The 26,785-nt window shown below is 42.6% G+C and overlaps 1 protein-coding gene across 3 annotated transcripts in view; it reads right to left on the bottom strand.

The window, feature by feature from the left end:
• Nucleotides 1-26,785, bottom strand: part of Vwa8 (von Willebrand factor A domain containing 8) — a 411,314-nt gene that overhangs the window by 243,082 nt on the left and 141,447 nt on the right. For all 3 annotated transcript variants that reach the window (XM_052732663.1, XM_052732664.1, XM_052732662.1), the window contains 7 exons: nt 26,452-26,616; nt 24,796-24,845; nt 24,128-24,236; nt 21,939-22,043; nt 5,305-5,436; nt 2,026-2,160; nt 1,868-1,945 (listed from right to left, as the gene is read on the bottom strand). In XM_052732663.1, coding sequence (XP_052588623.1) covers nt 1,868-1,945; nt 2,026-2,160; nt 5,305-5,436; nt 21,939-22,043; nt 24,128-24,236; nt 24,796-24,845; nt 26,452-26,616 — 774 coding nt within the window. The remainder of the gene's footprint in view (nt 1-1,867; nt 1,946-2,025; nt 2,161-5,304; nt 5,437-21,938; nt 22,044-24,127; nt 24,237-24,795; nt 24,846-26,451; nt 26,617-26,785) is intronic.

Consider the following 26,785-nt stretch of genomic DNA (forward strand, 5'->3'; position numbering starts at 1 on the left):
GGTGAGAGGGGAAGCAGCCAGAGAGGAGATGGAGGAAGTCAGCAGGGCAGGGACGGATTAAAGCCACATGTGATACCTATGCACAAAAAGTTATACTGAAACCCATTACTTTGAATACAAACTTAAAAATTAAAGGACAAAACACATGCAAGGGGGTCTGAATAGGCCATTCTCCAAAGAAGATAGAAAATGTCAATAAATACAAAATGTTCAACACTTCAGTCAGGGAATACAAAAGTACGGTGTACAGCCATGTCACACCCACTAGGATGACCGCTGTAAAACAGAAACAAAGGGTGAAATGGGCAGTGACGAGACACGCACGGAAGAACTAAATCTCTCACACGCTGCTGCAGGACGGGAGACTTCCTGGCAGAACTGACAGCAGCGACTGGGCTCTTTCCCCATTGAGTGCAACAGCAATACTCACAACCAGAAACCAGAACAACGCAAGTTCCATCACCAGAGGACGATGTAATGGCGTGTGTGCAGCAACACTGTTCAGCCATGAGTGAGTGAGGTTCTGCTACATGCTCCAGGGGTGAACAGGGGCAACATTAAATTCAGTAGACTACACAGAAAAAGACAAAAGGCATCGGGTTCCATTTATGGGAAGTATCCAAAATAAGCAAACTTTCAGAGATAGAAAGGGAAATAGAGGTTATCAGGATGTAGGTAAGGACGGAACTTGGGAGTTACCGATTCCTGGGATTAGAGTTTCTATTTAAAAAAGAAGAGGAGGAGAGGAGCGAGAGCAGGAGGGGAAGGGGAAGAGGAGGGAGGAGGGGGGAAAGGGGGATGAGGGAAGAAGGGAAGACGGTGGAGGAAAGGAAGAGAGGGGAGGAAGAGAGGGAGGAGGATGGGGAGGAGGAGGGGGAGAGGAGGAGGAGGGGGAAGAAAACATCAGAAGCAGCAGCAGCAGTGAAGGAGGCTGGTAAGATGGCCCAATCCCTGGGAACCTACATGGCGGAGGGAGGGAACCAACTCTGGGAGTTGTCCACTGAACCCCACACATGCACCCACACCCACACACACGAAATAAACAAATAAACGTAATAAGACTTTTAAATGGTAATGGTTATAGGACACTGAGAGTGTACTTAGTTCCAGTGAATTACATGTACAAAAGTGGGCAAAGTGGCGAATGTTAGGAAGTACGTCTAGTTTAGTAATGGAATCATCTATTTCCATGACCTTTTGCTATAGAGATGTGTGACCAAGTGTCTACTCACCCCAGATAGGGCACCAACAGCGGACCAAGGTATGCTAAGCAATTGGATTTACTTACATGAACATGAGTGAGCGGTCAGCTATAGAACCATGGCACCTTACTTACGGGCAGCCATGCCACCAAAGAAAATGTCTCCAAGCCCAGGAGCTGTAAACGCCTGTATATCTGAGGGGTGGGTGATTATGCTCTCAAGTACTTTGTGGCCAGCCCTTGCACAGCCTTGTGAGCCTTCCCTCCTCTCTGAGGGAATGTTAATGGGTTCAACCTTGAGAAAGCTTCCTGCAGATAATCCCAGTTGCTCTGATTTCAAGACAACTGCACCATGTCATGTCCAGAAGATAGCATTCAACATCAGAGAATACTCAATTTTAGCTTTCCAAATTATTCACAACTGTGTTCAGGAAGTTCAGAGGGTGCATATCCATAAAATGAATCTCCACTGAAAAGCAGATCCTGGTTTGGTGTGCACATCAGACAGTTTAGAACGCACTACCAAAGGTCTCAAACAAATACAACTGCTCTCTAATTTGAATGCTGTTTCAGTTATAAATCTCCATCCGAGGTTCAATAGGTCAGCAGCACTGACAGGCTAAGCACGTTTGTTTCCAGGACAAGTATGGGAAAGCAAGGACATACCTGATAGAGCATGATGGGTTCTATGTTGTATCCTAAGATATCAGCAAAGTTCTTAGCGATGACCGTTTTTCCACAACCCTACAAATAGAACCAGCAACACGTAAGCACTAAGTCCACACACTCAAAGCTGGCAAGCAAATGCTTACACCTTGTCTTACCTTTCCTCCGATTAAGCATATATCCTTCACCATGTGAGACTGCATCATTTCAGCCAGCAACTGCTTATGGCTTGGAGTCTGAATGAAATGGTCAGATGCAGAAGGCTGGTTTACTGCTCTAGTCCCAGCTGGCACCTGTCATTTTAAAAATGATAAAAAATATATGCATGTTTTTCTCAAGATATTAGTAATAGGAAGCATGCAATTTCCATTTAAAAGTCCCTTATTGATTTCTTACCTATCAACCCTATGCAACTCTTTTTCCATTTCAAACTAATAATCCTTATCAAATCTCCATATCAATTATTCCTCTAAAATTTAAGTTCCATACCATCAAATAAGTTCAGAACATGTCATTTTCATGGTCTTTCTAACTTGTCATTAAAAACAAATAGTAGTGAGCATAACATTACCTTTTCTTTTTTTTCTTTTTTTTTTTTTTTTTTGGTTTTTCGAGACAGGGTTTCTCTGTGTAGCTTTGCGCCTTTCCTGGATCTCGCGCTGTAGACCAGGCTGGCCTCGAACTCACAGAGATCCGCCTGCCTCTGCCTCCCGAGTGCTGGGATTAAAGGCGTGCGCCACCACCGCCCGGCAACATTACCTTTTCTTAAACTCCAGTTATAAGTACAAAATTCAAAGTTATCACACACTAGAGTCTTATCAATGACCTCCTCTTTCCTAAAAGTCATATCCACAGGTTCTCGCCATTCTTCTTAGCTTACACGCTAAAGTATCTAGGGAACTATCTTTCCTCCCATTCATCTGCTTTTGCTTTTTAGTTTTTCTTTTCCCCCCAGATTCATTAACTTTTTTTCTTCTCTAAGGACATCTATTTTAAGATTTATTTTTCACTTACATGTATGTATGTGAGTCTCTAGCATATGTACGTGGGAACCTGCAGAGGTCAGAAGAGAATATCTAATCCTCTGGAGCTAGAGTTCCAGGTGCTAGCGAGCCACCTGACGTGGATGAGGGGCACTGAACTCTGTCCTCTGGAACAGCAGCAAGTGACCGAACTGCTCAGCTATCTCTTCTGCTCCTCTAGGGATGGTTTTGAATTAAATTGATTTTTAACACATACATAAACTTAAAAATCGTGTGTATAAGTAGGTTACTATGTGATGTTTCTATACTATGTATATGTCGGGTAATGTTTAGAAAAGATTGTCTGGTACTAACAGAAAAGGCTAACTAGCAGGGGCAGGAGGCTCCTCATTTGCTTTGGTTTGGTTTTGCTTTTGCGACAGTCATTATCCCTATATTGCCCAAGTTGGCCTCAGACTCATGATGCTTTACCTCTCCTTCTGAGTGCCGGAGTTAATGGTGTACACCACCACCTGGCTCTTTTTTGACTTATTTGTGATAAAAAAAAATTAAAATCCTTCGCCCGAGGTACTTGCAATATATAATACTTTATCCCTGTCTGTAGTCACTCAACCACACAATTGCACACAGGAGCTTCTTATTCCTAGCTAACTGTAACTCAGCACCCACAGACCAACCTCTCCCTACCCCTTTCTTGCCCTTACTGTCCCAGCCTCTGGTAACCACTATTCTACTCTCAACTACTATGAGACTGACCATTTTAGATCCTATGTATGGGGGAGACCATCTTCTCTTTATTGGCCTTCTGGGGCCCATGCTGTGCTGAGGACTGTGGGCATGGCTGGACTGGATACAACATGAACTCTAAAGGTAATCCTACTAATGTAGTTAGGAAGTGTCAGTATCAGCTCTGCACTTCAGGGAGATCACCTTGATAACCAACACAGAAGTGAACTGGACAGGATGGCAGGCAATGAACTTTCAGAGCCATTACCAAGGGAGACGAATTACTGCAGCTGGCTCGGATCTCCTGACTCCACACACTGTTAAAACTGCCACAGTGCCCTATACTCCTGTCCACTAGAACACTCCTCCGCTGCTTTTTCAAGGCTTAGCCTGGGTCTCCTCTCAGAAGCTTTCCTTTTTCCTCCCCACAACCCTATGCCTTCCATCTCCAGACCCTGCACCCTTCACACTCCTGAGGTCCTCACTCTTCTGCCTCTAGCTCAGATTGGGACAGGACATCCATCTGAAGCACGCATGGGTGCACAGTGGTAACTGTGCCTGTCTAGAAATCCCGGCGACCACTCCCTGACCAGTAAACATGGGTGAATCAAGAAGTCACTGTACAGCTCGGCTGTCTAAGCTATTATAAAATAATAATAGAACTTACCTCCAGGACTACTGGGGGACTTAATGGGGATAGTATATATAAGGAAAAATATCGAGAATACAAGAAATATACACTAAATCTAATTACAGACAGCCTGGCTCATGATAGACATAGCTGATATTTAGTTCAAGGAATGAATAAGTATAGTTACATGAGTAAATACTAATATCCATATTAAAACAAATTGTTATAATAGAATTGTGCTTGGTCAAACATAAGAAGACAGGCATTCATTCTTACACTTAGATTTTTCAAGCTGGGTTCCCTGGGGTTCCTGGAGCCCTGAAGTCAGGGTTAGCAGAGAAGGACAGAGCGGACCACACACACATCCCCTCTCTAAGCACTGCCCAACAACACAGCTCCTGTCTGAACTGATTCCTGCGGCTGGGAAAGGCTGGACTTGGAAACAGGGTTCTCTACTGAGGAAAATGTTTCAACGCACTATTTCTTTTTCCTTCATATTTATTATTTGTTTTCATACAATGTATTTTTATGTTTTGTACCTCCTCCAACTCCTCTCAGATCCTCCCCACCCACTACCCACACAACTTCATGTTCTTTCTCTCAAACAAACAAAAAACATAAAAAACCAATAAAACAAAAATGTCAAAACAAACAAAAAAAGCCCACAAAACAAATAAACACCATAGAGTTTGTTCTGTGTTTGCCAACTACTTCTGGGCATGGGGACTGCCCTGGAGTGGGGTTGTTACACTCAGTGACACTCACTCCATTGGAGAAAACCTTTTTCTCCAATGCTAGAGGGTATCCACTTGAAAGCACTATTCCTTAGCAAAAACTCAGGGCACAAAACATTTCCATTAACCAACAATTGATTTTCTCAGAGGCAAACTCCACATTTGTGAAGGAAGGCTTTCCCCATTTTCCGGACTTTTCCCACTTAGGAGCACACAGCTCTGGGTACAGATGAGGCCACACTGGTGGATCTAGAGAGGTACGGCAGAGCCAAAGACTTACCAGCGGACCAAAAGCCTGAATTAGGCCACAGAAGTGGCCAGACTGAGACAGATTTTAGGATGAATAAAACCGGGATGACATACCTTAATGGTCACCTCTTTCCCTGCCACTTGGATGGTCACGTGAGCTTGGGAGATACGGCTGTCAATCATCCTCTCCACTCTTACAATCTCTTTAGGAAGCAGGGAGTTTCCAGAACCTTGGAGCTCAAAGCGCTGTAAGTTACAAGATATGTAATTTACCTTTCATTTCAGAATATTAAATATCTGAATTTCTATCCAATGACACCTGAAACCTTTCCATATTATTTAGACAAGCAGAGGCTTGAAGTTAATGAGACTATTTTACTTTCTACTAACACCACTCCACTTAAACAATAATTAAAGAGGATATAAAAATAGTCGCTGAAGTCTACTAACAGAAAATGAAATGGTCCACTCCTGAGCTTGTACAAGTTCGGAATCCACATTTCTCGATAATACATTATAATTTGCTAGAAAGGGATGATTCAACTCTAGAAAACACTTAGGTGAAACAGGCCTACGCCAGGGGACTGCTGGAACCAGCACAGAGCTAATGTGTTCCCCAAATTCGGGAAAACAGAAGTCAGGCACTATTCAACAGTCCCTTTGTGCAGCCAGTGTAACTGACTAAATTACAACAGTCAGTCGTGCACAGCAGCTGGTCTGGTACCATCTGACTGCATAGTTCTCAGTTTGTGGAAGTGGGCTTAAAAGGCCAGAACCACTGGTTGTTTCTTGAGGTGAGCCAAGAATGTTATTAACATTCTAACACTGACGGCATGCCCTTATACCAACTACTATATTAAAAAGTTCATACAGAGAGCAGATACACTGAAAACAGAATTAACTGAAAATTAATTAAAACCCATGCTTAAAGTATGTTCAATATAAAAAAGAGGGTTTTTAAAAATATAAACAGAAAAAACTTTATACTCATTTTAGAACACTATCACTATAATAAAGATATGCAGATCAATGACAGAATAATCATCTGATATTGAAAAGTATGATACAAGTCCAGAAAACAGTTTTCAGAAGAAAATCACGTTCAAATACAACAGCTCAGTTAAAGTCTTCATTCTGAAGACTTACATCCCATAAGCAATCACTCCTTTCCAGAAACCAAAGAAAAAAATGATCTATTTGTGCTACCATGAAAATGGAAGTCCAGTGCCTTACATAGTCTGCACAGCATACAAGAGTGTGATGAAACTTCTTCCATACTGCAACTGTAAGAATGGATGAGTGATACGATTTCAGGGGAGACTCAATAGAGAGGGGCAGGGCACAACCAAGGAATGAAATTCATCGGAATCAGACCAAACAGCTGTTAATCTCCAGGAAAGTAGGTGAAATTAAAGATGTGTTTTCCCAGCTACAGAACATTTTCTAAGTTGATAAAGGTTTAAGTTAGAGCACGCATAGTCTAGAAATGAACACAAACATGCTCAAACACTTGCTGTACTGGTTATACCCTTACAGGTAACTCTAGGTGAAATGTTTCAGTAGAGTAAGAACAGTCGGCTACATTACACTTCACATAGCAGAGAAGCTATGTGAACTACCACTTAGAGGACTGCTAATCTGACAGGTAACTCGGGAGAATGAGACATGATTCATTACACTTCAGAAAGGTATGATTGACACCACACTTCACAATTGTCCTACGAACTCAATTTCACTTAAACAAATGGAAATACCATTTTCTGATACACTTTCTCTAGGAGTATACTAACTGCACTGTGGTTTGTAATAAAATACACCACAATGATGTTGGTCTGTACGGCATCCATATTCATCCTCTAATTACCAATCCTGACACACTAACTCGGCAGTTCTCAATCTGTGGGTCTTAACCCCTGGGGGGGGGGGTGTCCAAACAATCACAGGGGTCACCTAAGACCATCGGAAAACACAGATATTTACAATTCATAACATTAGAAAATTACAGTTATGAAGTAACAACGAAAATAATGTTATGGTTGGGGGTCACCACAACACGAGGAACTGTGTTAAAGGGTCGCAGCGTTAGGAAGGTTGAGAACCACTGCACTAAATGATCCACTTTCTATGTCTAGGATGTGGAACACAAAGAGAAATCCTCCAGACCATGTTCCTTAGCTACTAACTAGCTATGTGGTCCTGTTCCTGGGGGGCTCTTTTCGGGTCAGAGGCTACTCAAACCGCTGCTACTCTCTCATGGAGTCACCCACGGGAGCTGAGCTAGTGGGCCTCAGGAGGCAGTTTAGCTGGTACTGCCCTCTCACAACAGTCTTCAGATACATACCCAGGCCTTACGAGAACATCAGCCATCTGGGAAAATACCACATAGATCTATCCACAATCTCCTGAGCCCAGAACCACACGTGGGACAGAGTCAGTGACCAATGAAAGTTGGTTAGGTAGAAATGTAAGTGGAATGTTTTTCTTCATCCTCAAAATCATCTATGCTTTGAGTTCTGGAGAGATGACTGAGCGCTGGCTGCTCCTGATGAGGACTGGAGGTCAGTTCCCAGCTCCCCAAAAGGCAGCTAACAACCATCTCTAACTCCAGTTCCAGGGGATCCAGTGCCCCTTTCTGGCCTCTACAGGTACCAGGCATGCATGTGGTGCAGAGTCATACATGAAAGCAAAATCCTCATACACCTAAAATAAAAATAAACCTTTTTTAAAAAACATCTATTTTTCCATCAAAATTTTCCTTTCCTGCTTGTTCAATAAAAAAAGGAGTTCTACTTTAAGTGATAGAAAGTTACTAGAAATCTTTCCCATTTCAAATTATGACAATTCCATCATTCTAGCTCTGGATGAAAGGATGTTCATACATCACTCCAAAGCAAGATACAGTGATGTCCCAGAAAGTCCTCTTGTTACCCAACCCTACAGCCCATATACCCCACAAACTTTGGCCTTTGTTCTTACAAAGATGTCTGTCCATCCGGTCAGAAGACGCAGACATTTCTTGAATTTACATCACCGCAGAGGCCCACCATCTTCGGCATCAACTCACCAAACACACTTTACAAGCAGACATCCTGCCCCATCTTTACCATCTCCTTGGTTCTCTTCTGTCTACTGATGGTGGCTTATATTCCCACTTCACTAGCACTGCGCTTGGAAAGTCCACAAACAACCGCCAACTTCACAGACTCAGTCTCCCCATTTTACCACCGCTTCCTTCTCGGTCCATTTTGAAAATTCTCCTTAATTTTCTCAATAACTTCACTTTAAGGTACATGAGGAGAGGTCCATTTAATAAAAGCTATCAACTGAAGGAAATGATTTACATTATGGTAAAGATACCTTTTACATTCTAAGAGACTGGAACTTTTGCTGAACCTCACGGTCAAGAGTTAATAAAACACACCTTGAAGTCATTTAAGATTGCTATCCCACTGTGTACTCGGTCTGTTTGTTTTAACCTACCTTTAAGAGAACAACCAACCTTACTTGCCTTGGATTTCCCATGTAATTAACTTCTACAACCTAAGCTATGCACAGCTATAACCTTAATTTATTTCTCTTCTATACTCCTGGCCCAAGGTAATGCATGTGTGTTATAAACATCTGCTGGAAACAGAAAATAGGCTGAAGGTGGCCTTATAAAACGAATATCCACTACAAACGCTGAATACAACATGGATATAGGTTGGTAAGTCTGTTCACAATAGTGTTTGTAAGGCTCTTATCTGAGTGCACTGGGGTCAGTTGGAGTCAATGACGTCATCCCTTGTAAAACTCTGTTAAAGATTTATGGAAAATACCCTTCATTCCTCCCCTAATGTGATGCTTTCTGTACTGTTCAAAAAAAGAGAAAGCAAAGTCCTTTCCTAGAGACAGACGTGGGCACAGAGGGACACAGACGCAGGGACAGATTTACAAGACAGCATTCAGGTAGGCACAGACTCAGACTCATACAACAGCCAGAGAGAGACAATGAAAGACACAGGTAGAGAGAAGTAAGAATTCAAATCCGGGCTTGCTCTTGATGAAAGGACACCAAGGCAAGCGCTATGATTCCTTACCCTAACTTGACACCAGTGCATTATTGGTTAACTCTGAGTTGAACTCAGGCAAAAAAATACAGGGTAGGTTGGGGAGCAGTGAGAGAAAGACATCAAAAACATTCATTAATCCTGGATTGAAAAGTACAAAGCTAACATCTGTTAATGTGAGAAAGTGATAAGGTCATGTTTGTTTGGATACCAAAACTAGCATCGAATGGGATCCTTTTAAATTTGATGTTTCTAGGAGGACTTAGGTATCCACCCTCTTTTTTTTTTTCCTTCAGTTTCTCAAAACAGGGTTTCTCTGTGTAGGCCTTGTTGTCCTTGAACTCATTCTGTAGACTAGGCTGGCTTCAAACTCAGAGATTCACCTTCCTCTGCCTCTCTGGAATTAAAGAATGTGCCACCACCACTGGCCATTTCCTTTTTTATTTTAAAAAATAACTCTCTTATCCAGATACATAATTCTACAAATCACCTATTTTCATAACTCCTGGTTTTTCTCTTTCCAATCTGGGAAACACTGGCCTGCGCCTCCATGGCCCTTTGATATCTCCATGTGAGTATCTAACATGCACCTCAATCAAACATGGCCAACCGTGGGATCTTGATCTTCTCTTACGACCTCTCCAGGCCCAACTTCATCAATAAAATTCTACAATCTGAAAAGCTTATAATTACCCTTGATTATACGACCAAGCCCTGCATCCAGGTCTTTAGCAGACCATATTGGCTCTACTATAAACAACCTAAAATCTATTTACCTCTTACCGACCTCACAGCTGGTCAAAGGCCCCATAATTTCTCAACTGAATCACTACAACAATCTCTTAAGTGACTTCCTCCGCTTTTTCCTCAGCACTTCACAGACTTCTCACCTTAATCCTTAAATGCCGATGTTTCCAGGATTCAGGATGCAGTTTTTCTTTTTTCTACTTGCTCCCAGAGCTTATTTCATGCATCCCCATTAATTCAGCTAACACTCATACAGTAATGATTGCCAAGCACTTTTGTTTTTTTTCCTCTGAATACTCCACTGACATGGGTGAAAGGGCCCAGAGCCCAGTAAAGACAGCCATGGTATACTCAAGATGGCAAACCGCATTCACTGCCTGGGAATCTCCTGCCAGGAACCATCCCATGCTCTGCACCTGCAGGCAGGCCTTAACAATTTATCTTTAATATCAAAATAGCTCTGGAAGCCAGGCTGTGGTGGCACATGCCTTTAATCCCAACACTCAGGAGGCAGAGGCAGGCAGTTCTCTTGAGAGTTCCAGGCCAGTCTGGTCTACAGAGCAAGATTCAGGACATCCAGGGCTACACAGAGAAACCCTGTCTCGAAAAACCAAACAACAACAGAGCTCTAGAAATAGAGCGACAACTTAAAGGTTGCTGGACAAGCCCACTTAGAAACTTCAAGGTCAGAAAGCTCCCCCTGTAAAGAACTGTCCATTCTCCTCGCAAACATACCCCTCTACTTTCTCGAGTTAACTAATAGTATCTCCATCAATTCACTTTTCCAATCATTTCTCCTGATGACTCACTTTTGCTCAGAGTTCTCTGTACCAGGCTTTTTCTTTTGGGCCACCAACTATCTCCGAAGTCATGACACGGAGACTTATTAGTTATGCATGCTCAACCTTAAGCTTATGCTCATTTCTGACTAGCTTCCCCCTTCTCCCCCTTAACTTAAATTAACTTGTTTCTCTTCATCTACATTTTGCCTCAGGACTTTTTTCCCCTGTATGTCTTACTCTGTGCTGGCTGGCAGTTGCCTGACTGGCCCTGGGTATCTCCTCCTTCTCCTCCTTCCTCCTTCCTCCTTCCTCCTCCTCTCTTGAGCCTAGATTTCTCCTCCTACTTATTCTGCCTGCCAGCCCCGCCTATCCCTCTCCTGCCTAGCTATTGGCCATTCAGCTCTTTATCAGACCAATCAGATGCCTTAGGCAGGCAAGGTGAACCAAATGCAACACATTTTTACATAATTAAACAAATGCAGCACAAACAAATGTAACACACCCTTACATCATTAAACAAATGTAACACATCCTTACATCATTAAACAAATGCAGCATAAACAAATGTAACACACCTTTACACAGTTAAAGTAATATTCCACAGCAAAAACAAATGTAACAAACCTTTACATAGTTAATGCTCCATAACAGTCCCCCAACTCACCCTAGCTTTCATCAGCTGGTGACAGCTACCGTCCACCTGAGACATTTCTCGTGCCTATTTCTTCCTATTTGTCACGGAACCCACGCTTTGCCAGAGTCAGTCTTCTTTTAGCCAGCATCATAAAACCACTATATTAAAATGGTACTAGTGTCTGCTGCCCTAACCAGACTGTACATTCTCCAAAAGGATCGATCAGATAGCATCTGCTTCTGCATCCCTAGAATTCACTATGTGGACTATTATTTGCCAAATAATGGATGCTCAATTAATGTTTGTTGAACTGGCTAAAAACACTAAGTGCAAGATCTTTCCAAGTTTCAGAGAGAGAGAGGTGGTTCAGACTACATTATCAATGAACAAGAGTGGCACACTCTTTCTAAATCTCCAAGGGAACCTACTAATTTAGCCATTGTCACGATGGAGCCCTACTTAAGTAGGACTGAGTGCCAAGACACGTTATCAGACGCTTGGACGCATCTGTTACTGGGCTGCCACAGGCGTACCATTCTCAAAGCATGGCGAGATGAGAATGAAAGCATTTTCTTTCAGAGTCTTAACTAAAGCTAGAAGTGATTCCATGGCTACAGAGATGTTCTAAGAACAGGAATGTCATGTGACAAGTACCATCTGGGGAATGAAGTCATTCCAGTCATTTCTATAGCTGGTTCAGAAAAAAAAAGGAAAGTACTCTGAATTTTAGCTTACTGCATTTTCAGCAGGTAATAGGTTTTCCCTGAAAATATGGTCTAATTAAATGATTACATTAAAATTCAAGCGGATATATAATTCAAGTGCAACTATTCATCAATTTCTAGGATATCTATAAGAGGAAACACACCCTTCTTGGCTCGTTCTGTTAGAGCAGATATGTCCACTCCTTTATTATAACCCTTTCTAAATTTAAGCAAGTTCACTTTCACATTTCTTATCAAAACTATTTGATGATAACATTCAGACATGAACATTAGCTTAAGATACACTTTGAAGAGAGAGAAATCTAAAGTAGCAAATAAGTCACAGAGTGCCCAAGAACAGATATAAGAGCTGCAGCTGTGTGCAACCGCTCTACTGCTAAGGCGTTTAACACTAACACACACGTGTAGTGAGCGACAGGTGAGCAAGAGGAGGTGTTTAAAACTAACACACACGTGTAGAGGGTGGCAGGTGAGCAAGAGAAGCTAAGGCGTTTAACACTAACACACACGTGTAGAGAGCGGCAGTGTGAGCAAGAGGAGGTGTTTAACACTAACACACACGTGTAGAGAGCGGCAGTGTGAGCAAGAGGAGGTAAGGCGTTTAACACTAACACACACGTGTAGAGGGCGGCAGGTGAGCAAGAGGAGGTGTTTAACACTAACACACACGTGTAGAGGGTGGCAGGTGAACAAGAGCAGCTCTTCAGGTTAGATCAGTTATGCCTGCCATTCAACTCGTGCTCGAGATAATTAAGGTGACAGTGGCACTTTCTTCTCTTAGCTAAGTAATTCCAACACCTACTATCAAAGTTAGACGATTTCTGTTTGTAATGTGAACCTCCAACCATATTTCTGCTCCCCTTATCATGAAGGCTAAAATGAAGGGCAAGCCACGTACACACAGCAGCAGCACCAGTACTTTCTCCAGACAGGCAGACCCTGTTCAAGGCCAGCCTGGTCTCAATACTGAGTGCCAGGCCAGCCAGGGTTACATAGACGCTGTTTCAAAAGGAAAAACAATAACAACCAAGTATTTAATTTGTTTTTAAAACTAGAGTCTAGAAACACATCAGTGGAGTTTCTCTGTAAAGAATGAAGGAAGACCTTTGCTCTCACTGAATTATCTACACAGTAGAGATTCCCCCGGCCCCCGAGGTGCGTCACAAAATACTTCACATTGCTTCATTTCAGCAGAATTTCCAGGCAGTCTCCTCTTCTTCCTTCAAATGTCCCCTTGTTCCCAAGACATGTGCGCTGCACTGAGGGAACTCGGCCTTTCTGAAGCTGAAGAAGTCTTGGATCGCAAACACCAGCTCCTCTGCTTCTCTGACTGATGTCTGTCAGGTTCAGGTGTTGATTCAAAGACAAGCTCACAGTCCTTTTCGAGCTCGAAGTGTAAGCCTTGGAGTGAACTACACAGTCAAACATGGCAGCTTCCCGACTCGGCCAATGAACACACTTCCCTACTGCTCATGTTTTGGGGTAGTTTCGCTCTTGTCGCTGCCCCTGTGTCCTCCTGCTCCTCACACAGTGTCTCTTGAAGGGACTCTAGCCAGCTCAAGCACAGCAACCATGGCTCTGGCAGACCTTGCCCTTCTCCCCAATTCCCACTGTGCCAGAGGCCATGTCTAAGGAGCTGCAGACAGCTATGGAGCTTATGGAATACAGCCCAGAGGATAACAAAGCTACTCTGAGTCCATCCTGGAGAAGCCTGGCAGGATTGTCTCCAGAACATCCTGTTCTTTCTGTGCTTCCCCCTGCTGCTGCTGCTGCTGCTGCTGCTGCTGCTGCTGCTGCTGCTGCCTGCAGCCTGCCGCGTTCCTGCTGTAGTTGGCATGGTGTGATTACTATGTGAAGGGATCCCACTGTATCTAATACAGTGTGATTGTTTCTTGGGAAATCCCACTCCTCACTGGGCAATTTACTTACAGATCATAATGAAGATGATTTTTATAAGAGCAATGCTAATTAGTTAGATCTATGACTTAATTGGACTTTCTGAGTTAGCCTAAAAGATACAGCTGGTTAGGACAGTTAGTGAAGAAGATTAGGGAAATGGTCTAGGTTATTCTGCCAATTGTTTCATTAAGAGATACAGAAAGGGCAAATACAGTGTAAAAGTTGCCTTCCCCTTGTTAGATGTGAGACCTGTTGAGGACAGAAAATAAGAACAGGAAGTTTCATGCATTATAGACCCACAAATTCTGCTGGTGGAAAAACAGGCTGATGACCAAAGAAAGCCATTATGTCTCTACACCCAAGGTTAGGCCTGAGTTCCTAGGTCACGTAACTTACAGAATTAATCATAGGCCCCAGTGTGTACCTCAGGAAAACAAAGTTATAAAAAGAAGTTAAATGACCCTACTTTGTGTAAAGAAAACTAGATGGTCAGCTGCCCACTCGTTTAAAGTTTCTCCAGAGTAGAATTAAGAGTAGAAATCTGTTACACCAAAACCGCAGACAGCGGCCCACCAGGACAAAAGCAACGGCTTAAAACTTTGTTCATCAATTATACAAGAGTCATTGCTCTGAGGTGAAAAAAAAAAAGTTTAATTACTTGTGGACTTCTAAAGAAAACATGTATCTTGTGATCTTAATGTGATCTCTTATGTAAAGATTTTGTTTTTAGAAATATGTAATTTGCCGGGCGGTGGTGGCGCACGCCTTTAATCCCAGCACTCGGGAGGCAGAGCCAGGCGGATCTCTGTGAGTTTGAGGCCAGCCTGGGCTACCAAGTGAGTTCCAGGAAAAGGCGCAAAGCTACACAGAGAAACCCTGTCTCGAAAAAACAAAAAAAAAAAAAAAAGAAATATGTAACTTGTGGTTGTGAGGTAATATTTTCTTGCATAGAAACCTTTGCATTGGGAGGTATAAAAGGATTAAGAAAAAGAGATTGAATAAGGACAGATGTAAAGGAAACATCACGGAGGAGGCAGAAGGAAAAACGTCAGGAAATGAGAAACGGGGAAAGAAAGCACAGGCTCAAAGGACAGAGCAGAGCGGAACAACTGGAAACAAGAACAGAGAGACAAAATGATGGAGAACTGAGCTTCAGTCCTCAAGTTCCCGTGGGTGTCTGCGCGGCTGTTCCAATACCGCCTAGAACACATCTCTTCTCCAGGTTCTCTGACTTGCTGGGGACTGGGCCCCTCTGCAACACCTCTGCCTTCCTAAAAACCCTTAGATTCCATCCCTAAAGCTAGCTGCCAAGGCCCATCCCTTATTTGGCCACTTCCTCCTCCTGAGGCCGACAACCAAGGTCCAGCTATCAAAGTCCTGAAGTTCAGCAATCAGAAGCCCCCTTGGCTCACCTAATTCACGTGCCCAATTAAAATTAAACCCCTCATTGTAACACAGGGGTTCCCCTTTACCTTTATAAACCGTCATTTTCCTATGGGACAGTCTGCCTCCTCTCTATCTGGGGCAGTCCTCTGTCCCTCCAGGACAAATACCCTTCCCCCTGTCCCTTGTTCCCTTCCCCTTCTCGCTGTCCTCTGTCTCCTGTCTTTGCCTCTTATTCCCTGCCCTCTGTCCCTCTGGAGAAAGTAAACCTCCTTTGTGCTGAGAACGTGGACTTGGAGGTCCTGAGCCGACACCAGTCCCTTCATCTCCCACAGCTCCTTTTTCCTTCACTGGCCACTTTTTCTTTTCTTTTGTCTTTGCAGTGTTTTATTTCTTCATTATTTTCCTATACTCTCTAGGTATGGATGTGGGCCAGATTGCAGCGAATTGTCCAGTATTTCCTGGGATTGCTATGGTTTATCAGTGGCTACTTTTTTGGTTTTTTTTTTTTTTTAAATAGTCTTCCTATGTAGACCAGGCTGTCCTGGAACTCATAGAGATCCTCCTGCTTCTGCCTCTCCACTGCTGGGATTAAAGGCGTGTGCTACTACACCCAATTTGCTCAGTGACTACATCTTACCTGCTTTTGTTCTGGTATCTCTTCTATTTTACTTTGCCTCTTTATTTTCTTGCTGTTCCTTTACATTTTAAAAACCTTCTATCTATAGCTGTGCGTGGTGGTACATGATTTCAATCTCAGCACTTGCAAGATGGCAGCAAGCAGATCTCTGTGAGCTTGATGCTAGCCTGGTCTACATACCAAGTTCTAGACCAGCCAGGGCTACACAGTGAGACCCTGTCTCAACTAGAAAATATTCTGAGGTAACTGAGATGCAGAAAGACACATTGCATGTTCTCTTACTTGTGGATTCTAGCTCTGAATTTTCAGAATTGAGTACAGAAATTAAAGTAGACACACAAACCAGGAAAGTAGAAAAGGACTATTAAGGTGGAGAAGAACTCTAGAGACAGGGGGTCTTAGTTTTCTATTACTGTGATAAAACATCACGACCAAGGCACTGGAAAGGTTTACTTGGAGCTTGTGGTTCCAAAGGGTTAGAGTTTATGCTAAGAGCAAAGGCATGGCAGCTGGCAGCGGAAGCAACACTAAGAGATCACATCTGGATCCAGAAGCAGGAGGCAGAGAGCCGATGGGGAATGGCTTCTGAAACCCTAAGTCCTGCTCCCTCCCAGCGAAACAACTCTTCCAACAAGGCTATACTTTCTAAACCTTCCCAGACAGTTCTACTGACTGGGACCAAGTGTTCAAGCATATGAACCTTGAGAGGCATTATCATTCAGTCCATCAAGAGGGAGAGCGGGACACCATATAAGTGCTATAAAGGGTAAGGGGAGATAAACACAAAGAGGAAAGGCAATGTGGGGGAGGGGAGAAACATCACCAAGGATGTCTGAAGAAGCCATAGGGAAATTTTCTATACGCTTATTCAAAAGCATGTATACAATACATACATATGAGTGAGAGAGAGAGAGAGAGAGAGAGAGAGAGAGGTTTAAGTGGGATGTAGCAGACCAGCCGCCACTTTTATGACCCAGGGTACTCTTGAGTAGGGAGAAGTGAGAAATATTTGCTAGAAAGAGATACCTAGACCATGAGAGGAAAGAGAGAAACACAGGATAGCCTTGGAAGGGCCTAGATGCTAATCCACCAGCCTAGAACTTTATTCCAAAGGGCTTTTTATGACAATGCCCAGGGGAGGAGCAAAGGACTTTCCCCTTGCTAGATAGCCAAGTGTAGACCCTTCCAAACACCTGCACTCAAGCCCGTGGTCCAATCATCCTCTTTATGCAGACCTGCTGGACAAAGCCACCAGGAAACCCAGATGGGCTCCAACAGTGGAATTAGGCCACATAGGGTTATAATGCTCCCCAACAGCCAAAGACTAACAAAAACTTCCAAACAGAAAACCTCCTTTTCAGTTGTTAGTCAGGGAGGTCCGACTGGTTTCCAAAACAATACATGGAGACTTTTGCCATTGTCTTTGGTTGCCTTCCAGAACTCAAAAGACTATTACTGAAGAACCACATACTTCAAACACAAGACTTGGAGAACTTGAGCTAGAATTCACCTGGAAGACTCTTTGAGGACGACCTCATAGATAGCATCTGAAGGTGGTAGGCAGGCTACCAAGGGAGAAAATCACAATCCTATCCAGCTATAAAGCCTATGAAGCACAAGAAGACTGACCCAGCAAGATATCCCCAATGGCACAACAGTGGCACTCTATCCTGGGGATAACCAAGAGCTGTCTAATTGGACGTGGAGGCCACTCGATAAAAGGCCACTTCATCAATGACCCATGCCGGAGAGACAACGCTAGGACAACCTGCTGCTGTCATTTTCCTAAACCGGTGCGACTTACAACTCTATTATAAGTACTTATAACCCACAGATGAGAGTGGCTCTCAACCTCCATCTAACACCTTTTTCAGCAGATACAGGCTATTACAGAGACCCAAGACTAGCCAAAATGGAGAGAATAAGTGACTATGGGGTGCCTCCCCAGCCCCAAACAGTACATCTACAATGCAACCCTCCATCTAGGGCTCAGAGATGGTTCTCCAAACAAGACCTGCATGATGACAATACCAGTTGACATGTCATTGTGGATGGAGGAAATTTCACAAGGCCATGCCCAGATATAGTATAGTCAATCAATGGCTGCTAAGTTAGGAAGAAACAACTTTCTCCAGAAACTGAGCCCCAATAGGTATCAAATACCTGGTCAGATATAAATACATGTATATACAAGAAACACTAAAAGGATTCAGTACAATATCTAACAATAATACTTATAGAATGTGGGGCCCACAGAGGCTCCCTAGTAAGGCCTAGTAAGGTCAGGCAGTCTGAGCTTGCTTTGCCCAGCAGGGCTGCATAATGGGATGATTTGGCCAAAGGTGTGAGTACCAGGTGTTTTGAAGGGTCTATGCTTGTTGGTACTTTATACCTCGACCTTGGAAGGGGAAAGTTGTTTGCCTCTCCCCTTGCTGATGTATAAAAGGCCCATTAAGCCGGGTGGTGATGGCGCACGCCTGTAATCCCAGCACTCGGGAGGCAGAGGCAGGTGGATCTCTGTGAGTTCGAGGCCAGGCTGGTCTACAGAGCTAGTTCAGGACAGGCTCCAACGCTACAGAGAGACTTTGTCTTGAAAAACCAAAATAAATAAATAAAAGGCCCATTAAAGTTGGGACAGCTGGGTATTGACCCAGGGTCCTCCCGAAGCTATCCTGTGTCTGTCTTTCTCATCGTCTCCATCTGTATTTCTATCTAATGCTTCCTCATTCCCCACTCCTCCCCACAAGAGTTCTTTGACAGGTCAGAGCTAGTCTCCTACAATAGAAGACATCATGACAGAGAAGTTGAGGGGACAAGGAAGGAGTTGGAAGGGAGACAGAGAAATAGAAACAATATAAATACAATACTCATGTATGAAGTTCTCAAAAAAAATCAAATTAAAAAATAAAAATTCGCCGGGCGGTGGTGGCGCATGCCTTTAATCCCAGCACTCGGGAGGCAGAGCCAGGTGGATCTCTGTGAGTTCGAGGCCAGCCTGGACTACCAAGTGAGTCCCAGGAAAGGCGCAAAGCTACACAGAGAAACCCTGTCTCGAAAAACCAAAAAAAAAAATAAATAAATAAAAAAAATAAAAATTCTATCCATAGCTACACTTCTCATAACCTATAAGAAATAACTGAAATTTTACCCTTACTGTTATTACTGATGTGATAAGTGAAAATGTTACTTGTTTGGGTTCGTTGGATAGCTAATCTCACACACATTCTCACTGAACCAACTAAGACTGCACACCTGGGAGTTCTCACGATTGCCAGATGCTTTAGAGTGCTCCTCCCTGCCCCTCCCCCCCACTATAGAACACGTAGACCAGAGAACAAGGGAGAAACCAATACTATTCCTGATGAATGCTTAAGGCTGGCAAATCCTGGCCTCTAGAAAATAGAGTCCCACACAGCAGTCACACTTTAACTACTAGAGAGAAATCTGCATCTTTAGCCAGACTCTGTAAGAGAAGCAAAAGCTGTCCTTCCTAAGAGGGAGCTGATTAGGAAGCCAGTAAGTTTCCACTGGGGATCAGCAGGTAAATACGCACTAACAAAACATCACAGGGGAGGTTTGGCCTTTTAGAACTCACCACTGTTAACCATACAATGAGAAAACTATGCTATACATATTAAAAGAAAACCATGTCCTAAATATTTTTAGTGACTTATGACAAAATGAAAACATAGTTTAGATGATAACACTACACCAGAGAAGTGTAAAAAAAAAAGATATTAAAACCATTTCAAAATTGCCTAAACTTACCGTAATTATATAAATACTTTACAAGCTACGAATTTAAGCTGTAATTTTAACTTCTCATTACATTACATATTTTCCTTAGATTTTAATTTTCAAATGTTAGGTATTTACTTAATTGTGAAGTAATTTCAAACTTACAGGAAACCTGTAGGACACAATTGTACAAAAACTTCTACTTCACCTTCACCCGGATTTCTTGTTACCTCCCTACTACTCCATATACATGCACACACAATCAACTCATTTTTTTCCTTAACAATTTAAGAGCAAGCTGAAGATATGATGGTCCCTACTCTTAAACATCACAGTTCACCATTCCCTGAAAGCAAGAACCCTAGCAAACTGAATCACTACCTAAGTTGCTAAATTAGAAAACAAATTTATACAAGTACGTGATCCAGTTCATAAGCATGTAAGTAATGAACAACAATTCACTTGTTCCTGTGTGACCAAAGATCTATGCAGGAAGAAAGGCCACATTTAGCTACTGTCGCTTTCCAGGCTCCTTCAACTCAGGACAGTCCTTCAGTTGTCTTTTATGGCCTGAAGAGTTTTAAAAACACAGGCCTTTCTTCTATAAAGTGTCCCTGGGCTCAGGACTATACTGTATTTCTTCACAGTCCAACTCAAATCCTCCACTTTCAGCAGGATTCCTGACGAATGAGGATCTCTTCCAAGCACAACACTTGAGAGGCACACAAGGCAAATGTCAGTTTGTTCTGCCTGGTCATGTAGGTGGTGATTATAAAAATATCACTTTCCTAGTTTGTAGTCAACTAAGTATTTTGCAAGATGTTCTGAGATGGAATCCAGTTATGGAAGTATACATACATACACACACATCCTAACTTTATACCTTCCTCAGTCAGCCATCAATATGATGGTGGCCTAATAGTGATTTTTCAACATACATAATTTCTTCCATATTTGTTGGTAAACATTCTGCAGCAACAAGGAGAGTGCTTGTCCTCCATATTTTAAAATTTTTTAATTCAGTATGGACTTATGGATGCCTATTTTACACAGTGGATAATCATCAATTACTGTTTATTTTTAATGCTAAAACCAGCAAGCTCTTCTGTGGTTTTGATATGCTAACATCATTTGTTGAAAATCTCCATGATCTCATCCATTTCTTGACCCAATCTTCAGTTTAGCACTATTTCTCAGGAATTGGAATCTTTCAGTGAATGTACAATTTAGACATCCAGGCACTTGGTGTGCTTATGGTTTCTAGGCTCTGTTAGACCACAGAGGTAGAAAATGTACACACACACACACACACACACACACACACACAATTTTTGTTACCATATCTACTTTTCACACATTGTGTAATGCTATGCAGCCAAGACACAGCCACTGCCATATTGAAATCAGAGCAGCTGTGTTCACCTACATGAGACTTTCCCAAGACATTCACAAGAATGCCTGTTGACACTCCCTCAAGGAAGGGACAGCAGGCCCACAAAGCAGTGTATAAGCATCTCTCACTAGGCACATGCAAGGTGCTCACAAGACCCTGCACTAGACCCACAGGACCCACGTCTGAGAAAACAGTGTGGCCAACTGTAAATTCTCTGGGCTCCAGCAAGTAACTTCAGTTAAACTCTCTGGTGCACTCAACTAGATTTTGGTGGAATCATTTCTTTAGTCTGCTGTTTGTACTCTAAGGCAAGAAGACCCATGTCTTCTCAGGAAAAGGTAACACTGATATATATACAATGAAAAAAAATATGACTCATAATCATATCTCCGTTTCCAATCTAGTACCTCAGGGTTCTTTCATGTCTTCCCCTTTCTATGTTCATAACCCTTCTCCAACAGTGAGACCTGTAATTCCCATTACAATCAATCTATTCACTCTGTTGTTCAATTGTATTTGATTGTTCGCACCACGTAACAAATGCCCAGCCACACCCACACCTGAACGCTTGCTTCCCTCCACTGCTCTCTTGTCACTGGCATCCAGTGCTTCCTGTCTTGGAAGAGGAAAGAAGGGAAGATGAAGGAAGAAAGCAAGATAGGGAAAGAAAAATAGAGAGAGGGGAACAGGAGAAATGGGTGGATGGAAAGGAAAGTGAAATAAGGAGGATGGGAAGGAAGGAGGAAACAGATACTCACTTTTAAAACACCTTCCACAGCCATCTTCCCTTCATGTCCTAGTAAAATAGTATATGGATACAGCCACTGGATTGCATGTTCAATTGACATCATCGGAAAGGAATCCTATTTAGGAGCAGACATGTATAGAGGTCAGCAACATCTCACTCACAGAAAATGTATCTGAAATATACATATACTGCTAAAGTTTACGTTTCCAAAAGCATAAAAAATAAATTCCGCCGGGCGGTGGTGGCGCACGCCTTTAATCCCAGCACTCGGGAGGCAGAGCCAGGCGGATCTCTGTGAGTTCGAGGCCAGCCTGGGCTACCAAGTGAGTCCCAGGAAAGGCGCAAAGCTACACAGAGAAACCCTGTCTCGAAAAACCAAAAAAAAAAAAAAATAAAAAAAATAAAAATAAATAAATAAATAAATAAATTCCAGTAATGTACAAAGGAAGCAATTTCTCTGCCCTATACCATATCCCTGAGCAATGCCACGCACTCCAACCTTTCATCTATATTGCTGGTCCCCGTGCATCTTTATCTAGTTCTTGCCTCTTTCTCGAGCTCTAGACCAAAGCCTTCAGTTACTATCCTATGACCCTACAGTACATGGACTCAGCACATCTGCAGGAGCACACATTTCCCCATTCTAACCACCCAAAGCACTGCATTTCCAGCCTTTATTCCTAATCTGAGTTGATCTTATCTATAGCCATCACATCTCACAATTATAACTACAAAGTTAAAAAGTGTTCATTAGCCTCAAATTCTTCGCCCAAATCATACTGCACTCTCAAGTCTGTTCACATCATTCAAAGAGACACTGCCAAGAGCACACAGAAGATCTCCATATGGACTGCTTATTAGATGATTTTACTGAATTACTGTCAACATGATATGGACTGGGGTAAGTGTTCTGGACATACGGGGTGCTCCAACTCTTGGCAGTCATACCTTAAGAGTATTGCATTTACCTTCAAGCAGCTCAGAAAAAATTGGGGGTGGGAGGGTGCATGTGCAAGCAGGGGCAACATGCTAACAACAGGGATTTCTCATGAAGAGATTATGGGTGTTGGTTTGCCATTTTAAAAGTGATTTTTTTTCAGAGTAGAGAATTTTCAAAGTAAAAATTACCGAGGAAAAATTAAAAGAGATATATCAAATTTGGAACAAAGAAGTGTTCAGGATGTAGACAACAATGTGAACAATGTGCAGGAAAGCTAGCTGTCTGACTAACTGCCAACACTGGGGGGAAGCAAGACACCTTTAGAAATCGGGGTCTTGTTACAAACGATGCCTGCCTAGGCAGGGTCTTGCTCAGTGTTGTGAATTCACTGCCATGCAACCAGGATCTCCCTATTCTCCTAGCTGCTAGCAAAGGTATCTTCATCTAACCTAAAAATGATCACTTCACACTCCACCTACTTCAGAACCTCTGGTGGGCCATTCCTCCCTCACTATAAAATCTAGGCAGGAGTACTCAACAAACTAATTCATGGTAGGGTTCTATCCTCTGTCTCTACCACAAACTCTTAGTTCTAATGATACACTTGTTCTCATTCTGCAAACATTCCAGGCCCATCCGTGGCTGAACATTTTGTATGTGCCCTCTGCCCTGAGGCTTTCCCATCACTCTAGACAGGACGCCACATGCTTTGGGAAAGTAAATGCAAATGTATTCAGATCTGCTCATATGCCATGTGTGGCTCAGCTTCCTTCCCTTCCCACAGTTCTTAAAAGTCTTGCTGATACAGGCTGCCTTCAGGCTCCCGAAGCCATCTGTTTTCACAAGTTGGGAGACCTGCCAGCACCTAGGAACCAGTGTCCTTTAGGATAACCACTAACCAATGACTGCTGGGTGACAGGGTGAGAAAGCTCAGCTCCGCTGCCTCAGGTTGGGTCAGCTCAGCATCTCCTTCCCTACAGTATACCTCTTATTTGATCAGCCTGAAGCTGCCGTTCCTCTATGGAACCTCCAAGGAGGCTGCATTTCTACCTCTCCCTTCTTCAAAACTGCAAGCTCTCCAGAGCCTGAGCATGCCACGGCTCTCTGTACAGTTTGTTCCAGTATACACAGCAATCTCAGGCCTTCTATAGAAAAGAAGGCCAAGACAACTCAAGTGACTAATCCCCAGTGATGAACTTTCCGTTCGTCTTTGCCACGTCTGAGTATGCGTATCCACCACCACTTCATTTTATACTTACCAGGATTTTAACTGCTGCCGGTAAACTATCTAAAGGGAAGTCTGGAAGTCCAAGTGTAGAGGATTCTTGGGAGCAGAGAGTCGTAGCAAAGGACAAAAGCTGAGAAATCCTAGAAGGAAACAGGTTTTACATTTTATCTGAATAATTTTAACATATAAAATGTACGGTAAGTATAAAATAGTTGGGCTGATTACATTTATCTAAAAATATACTATTAATTCTTAGAGAACAATTGTTCATATAATAATCCATTAAAAATTCAGAAGCCTACTAGCTATCTAGACGTTTTCTCTCATCTATCACAATATGTAAGATTTCCACAACCTGGTCCAAATCTATCACATGAGCTTCATCCCCACCTTTCTGAAGCTCAAACCGAAGCTAAGGTCTAGGTGCTAAAAGTGTTTTACTCACTGGGAATAAAGCGCCAGCTCTTAGGTCTCAGGCTTCATTTGTTTCGGTCCCCAGAATCCTTACTTCACTCTCTATCTGTCTGTAAAGGTCGACTCAGACTTTTGGACTCATGTCAATGTCCACGCCTTTGTGAAGGCTCTATCAAGCCTCAACAAAAACTGCTAAACAATTTTTTTTTTAGTTTAACAATAACAAGTTTAATTTTTAAACAAATTAAATGTTTAAGCAAAACAATATTTATAAAGTGTACTTACTTCTCAGCAGAAACATTGGCTCCAACTGAATATAATAGTTTTAGTTGGTCCTAAATAACAGAAGCATAATTAACTGATTAATAATGAATACAATGGATGAAACACAAATATTTTATAAAGATAAACCAAACTTTTAATTAAGTAGACACTGTAATTTTTAGCAGCAATCATTTCATGATACATTCCATTTAATAAAAGCAAAGGCAGTCTTTAAAATAGTCAGGGGGCTCACAATGAACACTGTGAATACCACAGGGAAATCTGACTTCTGTTTTTTATATAATTTCATATACTTAAAAAATAAAGCCGGGCGGTGGTGGCGCACACCTTTAATCCCAGCACTCGGGAGGCAGAGGCAGGTGGATCTCTGTGAGTTCGAGGCCAGCCTGGGTTACAGAGCGAGATATCCAGGACAAGCTCCAAAGCTACACAGAGAAATTCTGTCTCGAAAAACCAAAAAAAAAAAAAAAAAAAAAAAAAAGAAAGAAAGAAAGAAAGAAAACGACTCCTAGCAACATTCTGTTACACCCATGCCCAGCCATCATCAGAGAAGCTTCCTCCTGCAGTAGTTGGAAACTAATACAGAGACTCACAACTAGAAAGTGTACAGATAACAAACACTTTGTAGCACTCAGTCCTAATGGGGTGTCTCCATCAAACCCACCACTCAGGGCTCAGGGAGGGAGCTATGTGGAAGAGGAGAGGGAAAGACTGTAACAGCCAGAGGGGATGGAGGATACCAAGGAAGCAAAGCCCTCTAAGTCAAGGTGATCGATGTACATGAACACACAGAGACTGAGGCAGCATGAATAGGGACTGTACAGGACTAAGCCAGATGGAGTCCTAGAACTGAGAGGAAATGTGGACACGACCTCCCATCTCTAACCCTGAAACTGTCTCCAGTTGACAACTGCTCACAAACAGGGAATTTCAGTTTCTCCCCTGGAGTCTCACTGGGTACAAAAACCACACTTACAGACAGGCCCCGCACCCAGCAGTAGATGCCAACCCAAAACCAATTCACTGTGCCCAGCAATAGATGGACAGCACAGAACAAACTCAATGGTATGTTTGTAGGCTGTTTGTCTCACATTGCTTTGTTTGGAATTTTTTTTTTAATCTTACTGGTCTTTGCTTGTATATCATGGTTTCTAATTTTGTATTTTTATAGGTTATGGGTTTTTATGTGTATGTTTTATGGTTTTTCTTTTTCTTTGCCTGATTGTTTTCTAAAGAGAAAGAAAGAAGGTGTAGAGTTAGAAGGGTGGGGAGGCTATGGGAGGAGATGGAGGCGGGAAGCCATGATCAGAATATAGTGTATGTAAACACATTTTCAATAGGAAAAAGAGTCAGAGGGCTGGAGCAAGATTAGCCGTCAAGAGCACTGGCTGCTCTTCTGGAGGACTCAAGTTCAATTCCCAGCACCATGATGATGGCTTACAACTGTCTACAACTCCAGTTCCAAGGGACCAGATGCCCTCTTCTGGTCTCCACAGGTTAACAAGCACATGAGTGGTGCACAGACATACATGTAGGCAAGACATTCATACACACAAAATAAAAAACAAAAATAAAAATATGCTAATATTGATATAGAATTTAATTTCTTGTTACAGATAAAAACCATTCCAAGCACTATGTCCTTGAAATACTTACCCTGAAGGGTAGAAAATAAATATCTCTGGCTTGAAATCGAGAACGGAGAGGGGGGTCTAAGGGGTTCCCAGAGTACCTGGGCACTGGCAAGCCCAAGGCAATCACTCGGAAATGTTCACTAACCCGGACAATCTTCCAAGCATCCAACTCCTCTTTAGTGTGATCCTAAGAAAGGAAGAGACAGAACGCTAGAGCATAGTGACATGGATCCCAGCTACAACAGCAGCTGACACAAAGTCCAAATGAAAGAGCAGCCAAGACAAGAAACCACACCCTGACTGCTGAGAGCAGGGCATTTAAGACCACTTTCAAAACCAAGCTGTTAAGGAACACA

Source organism: Peromyscus californicus, unplaced genomic scaffold (assembly GCF_007827085.1).
Source record: "Peromyscus californicus insignis strain IS unplaced genomic scaffold, ASM782708v3 Scaffold_12__1_contigs__length_115047231, whole genome shotgun sequence".
In the NCBI taxonomy this organism is placed as follows: Eukaryota; Metazoa; Chordata; class Mammalia; order Rodentia; family Cricetidae; genus Peromyscus; species Peromyscus californicus.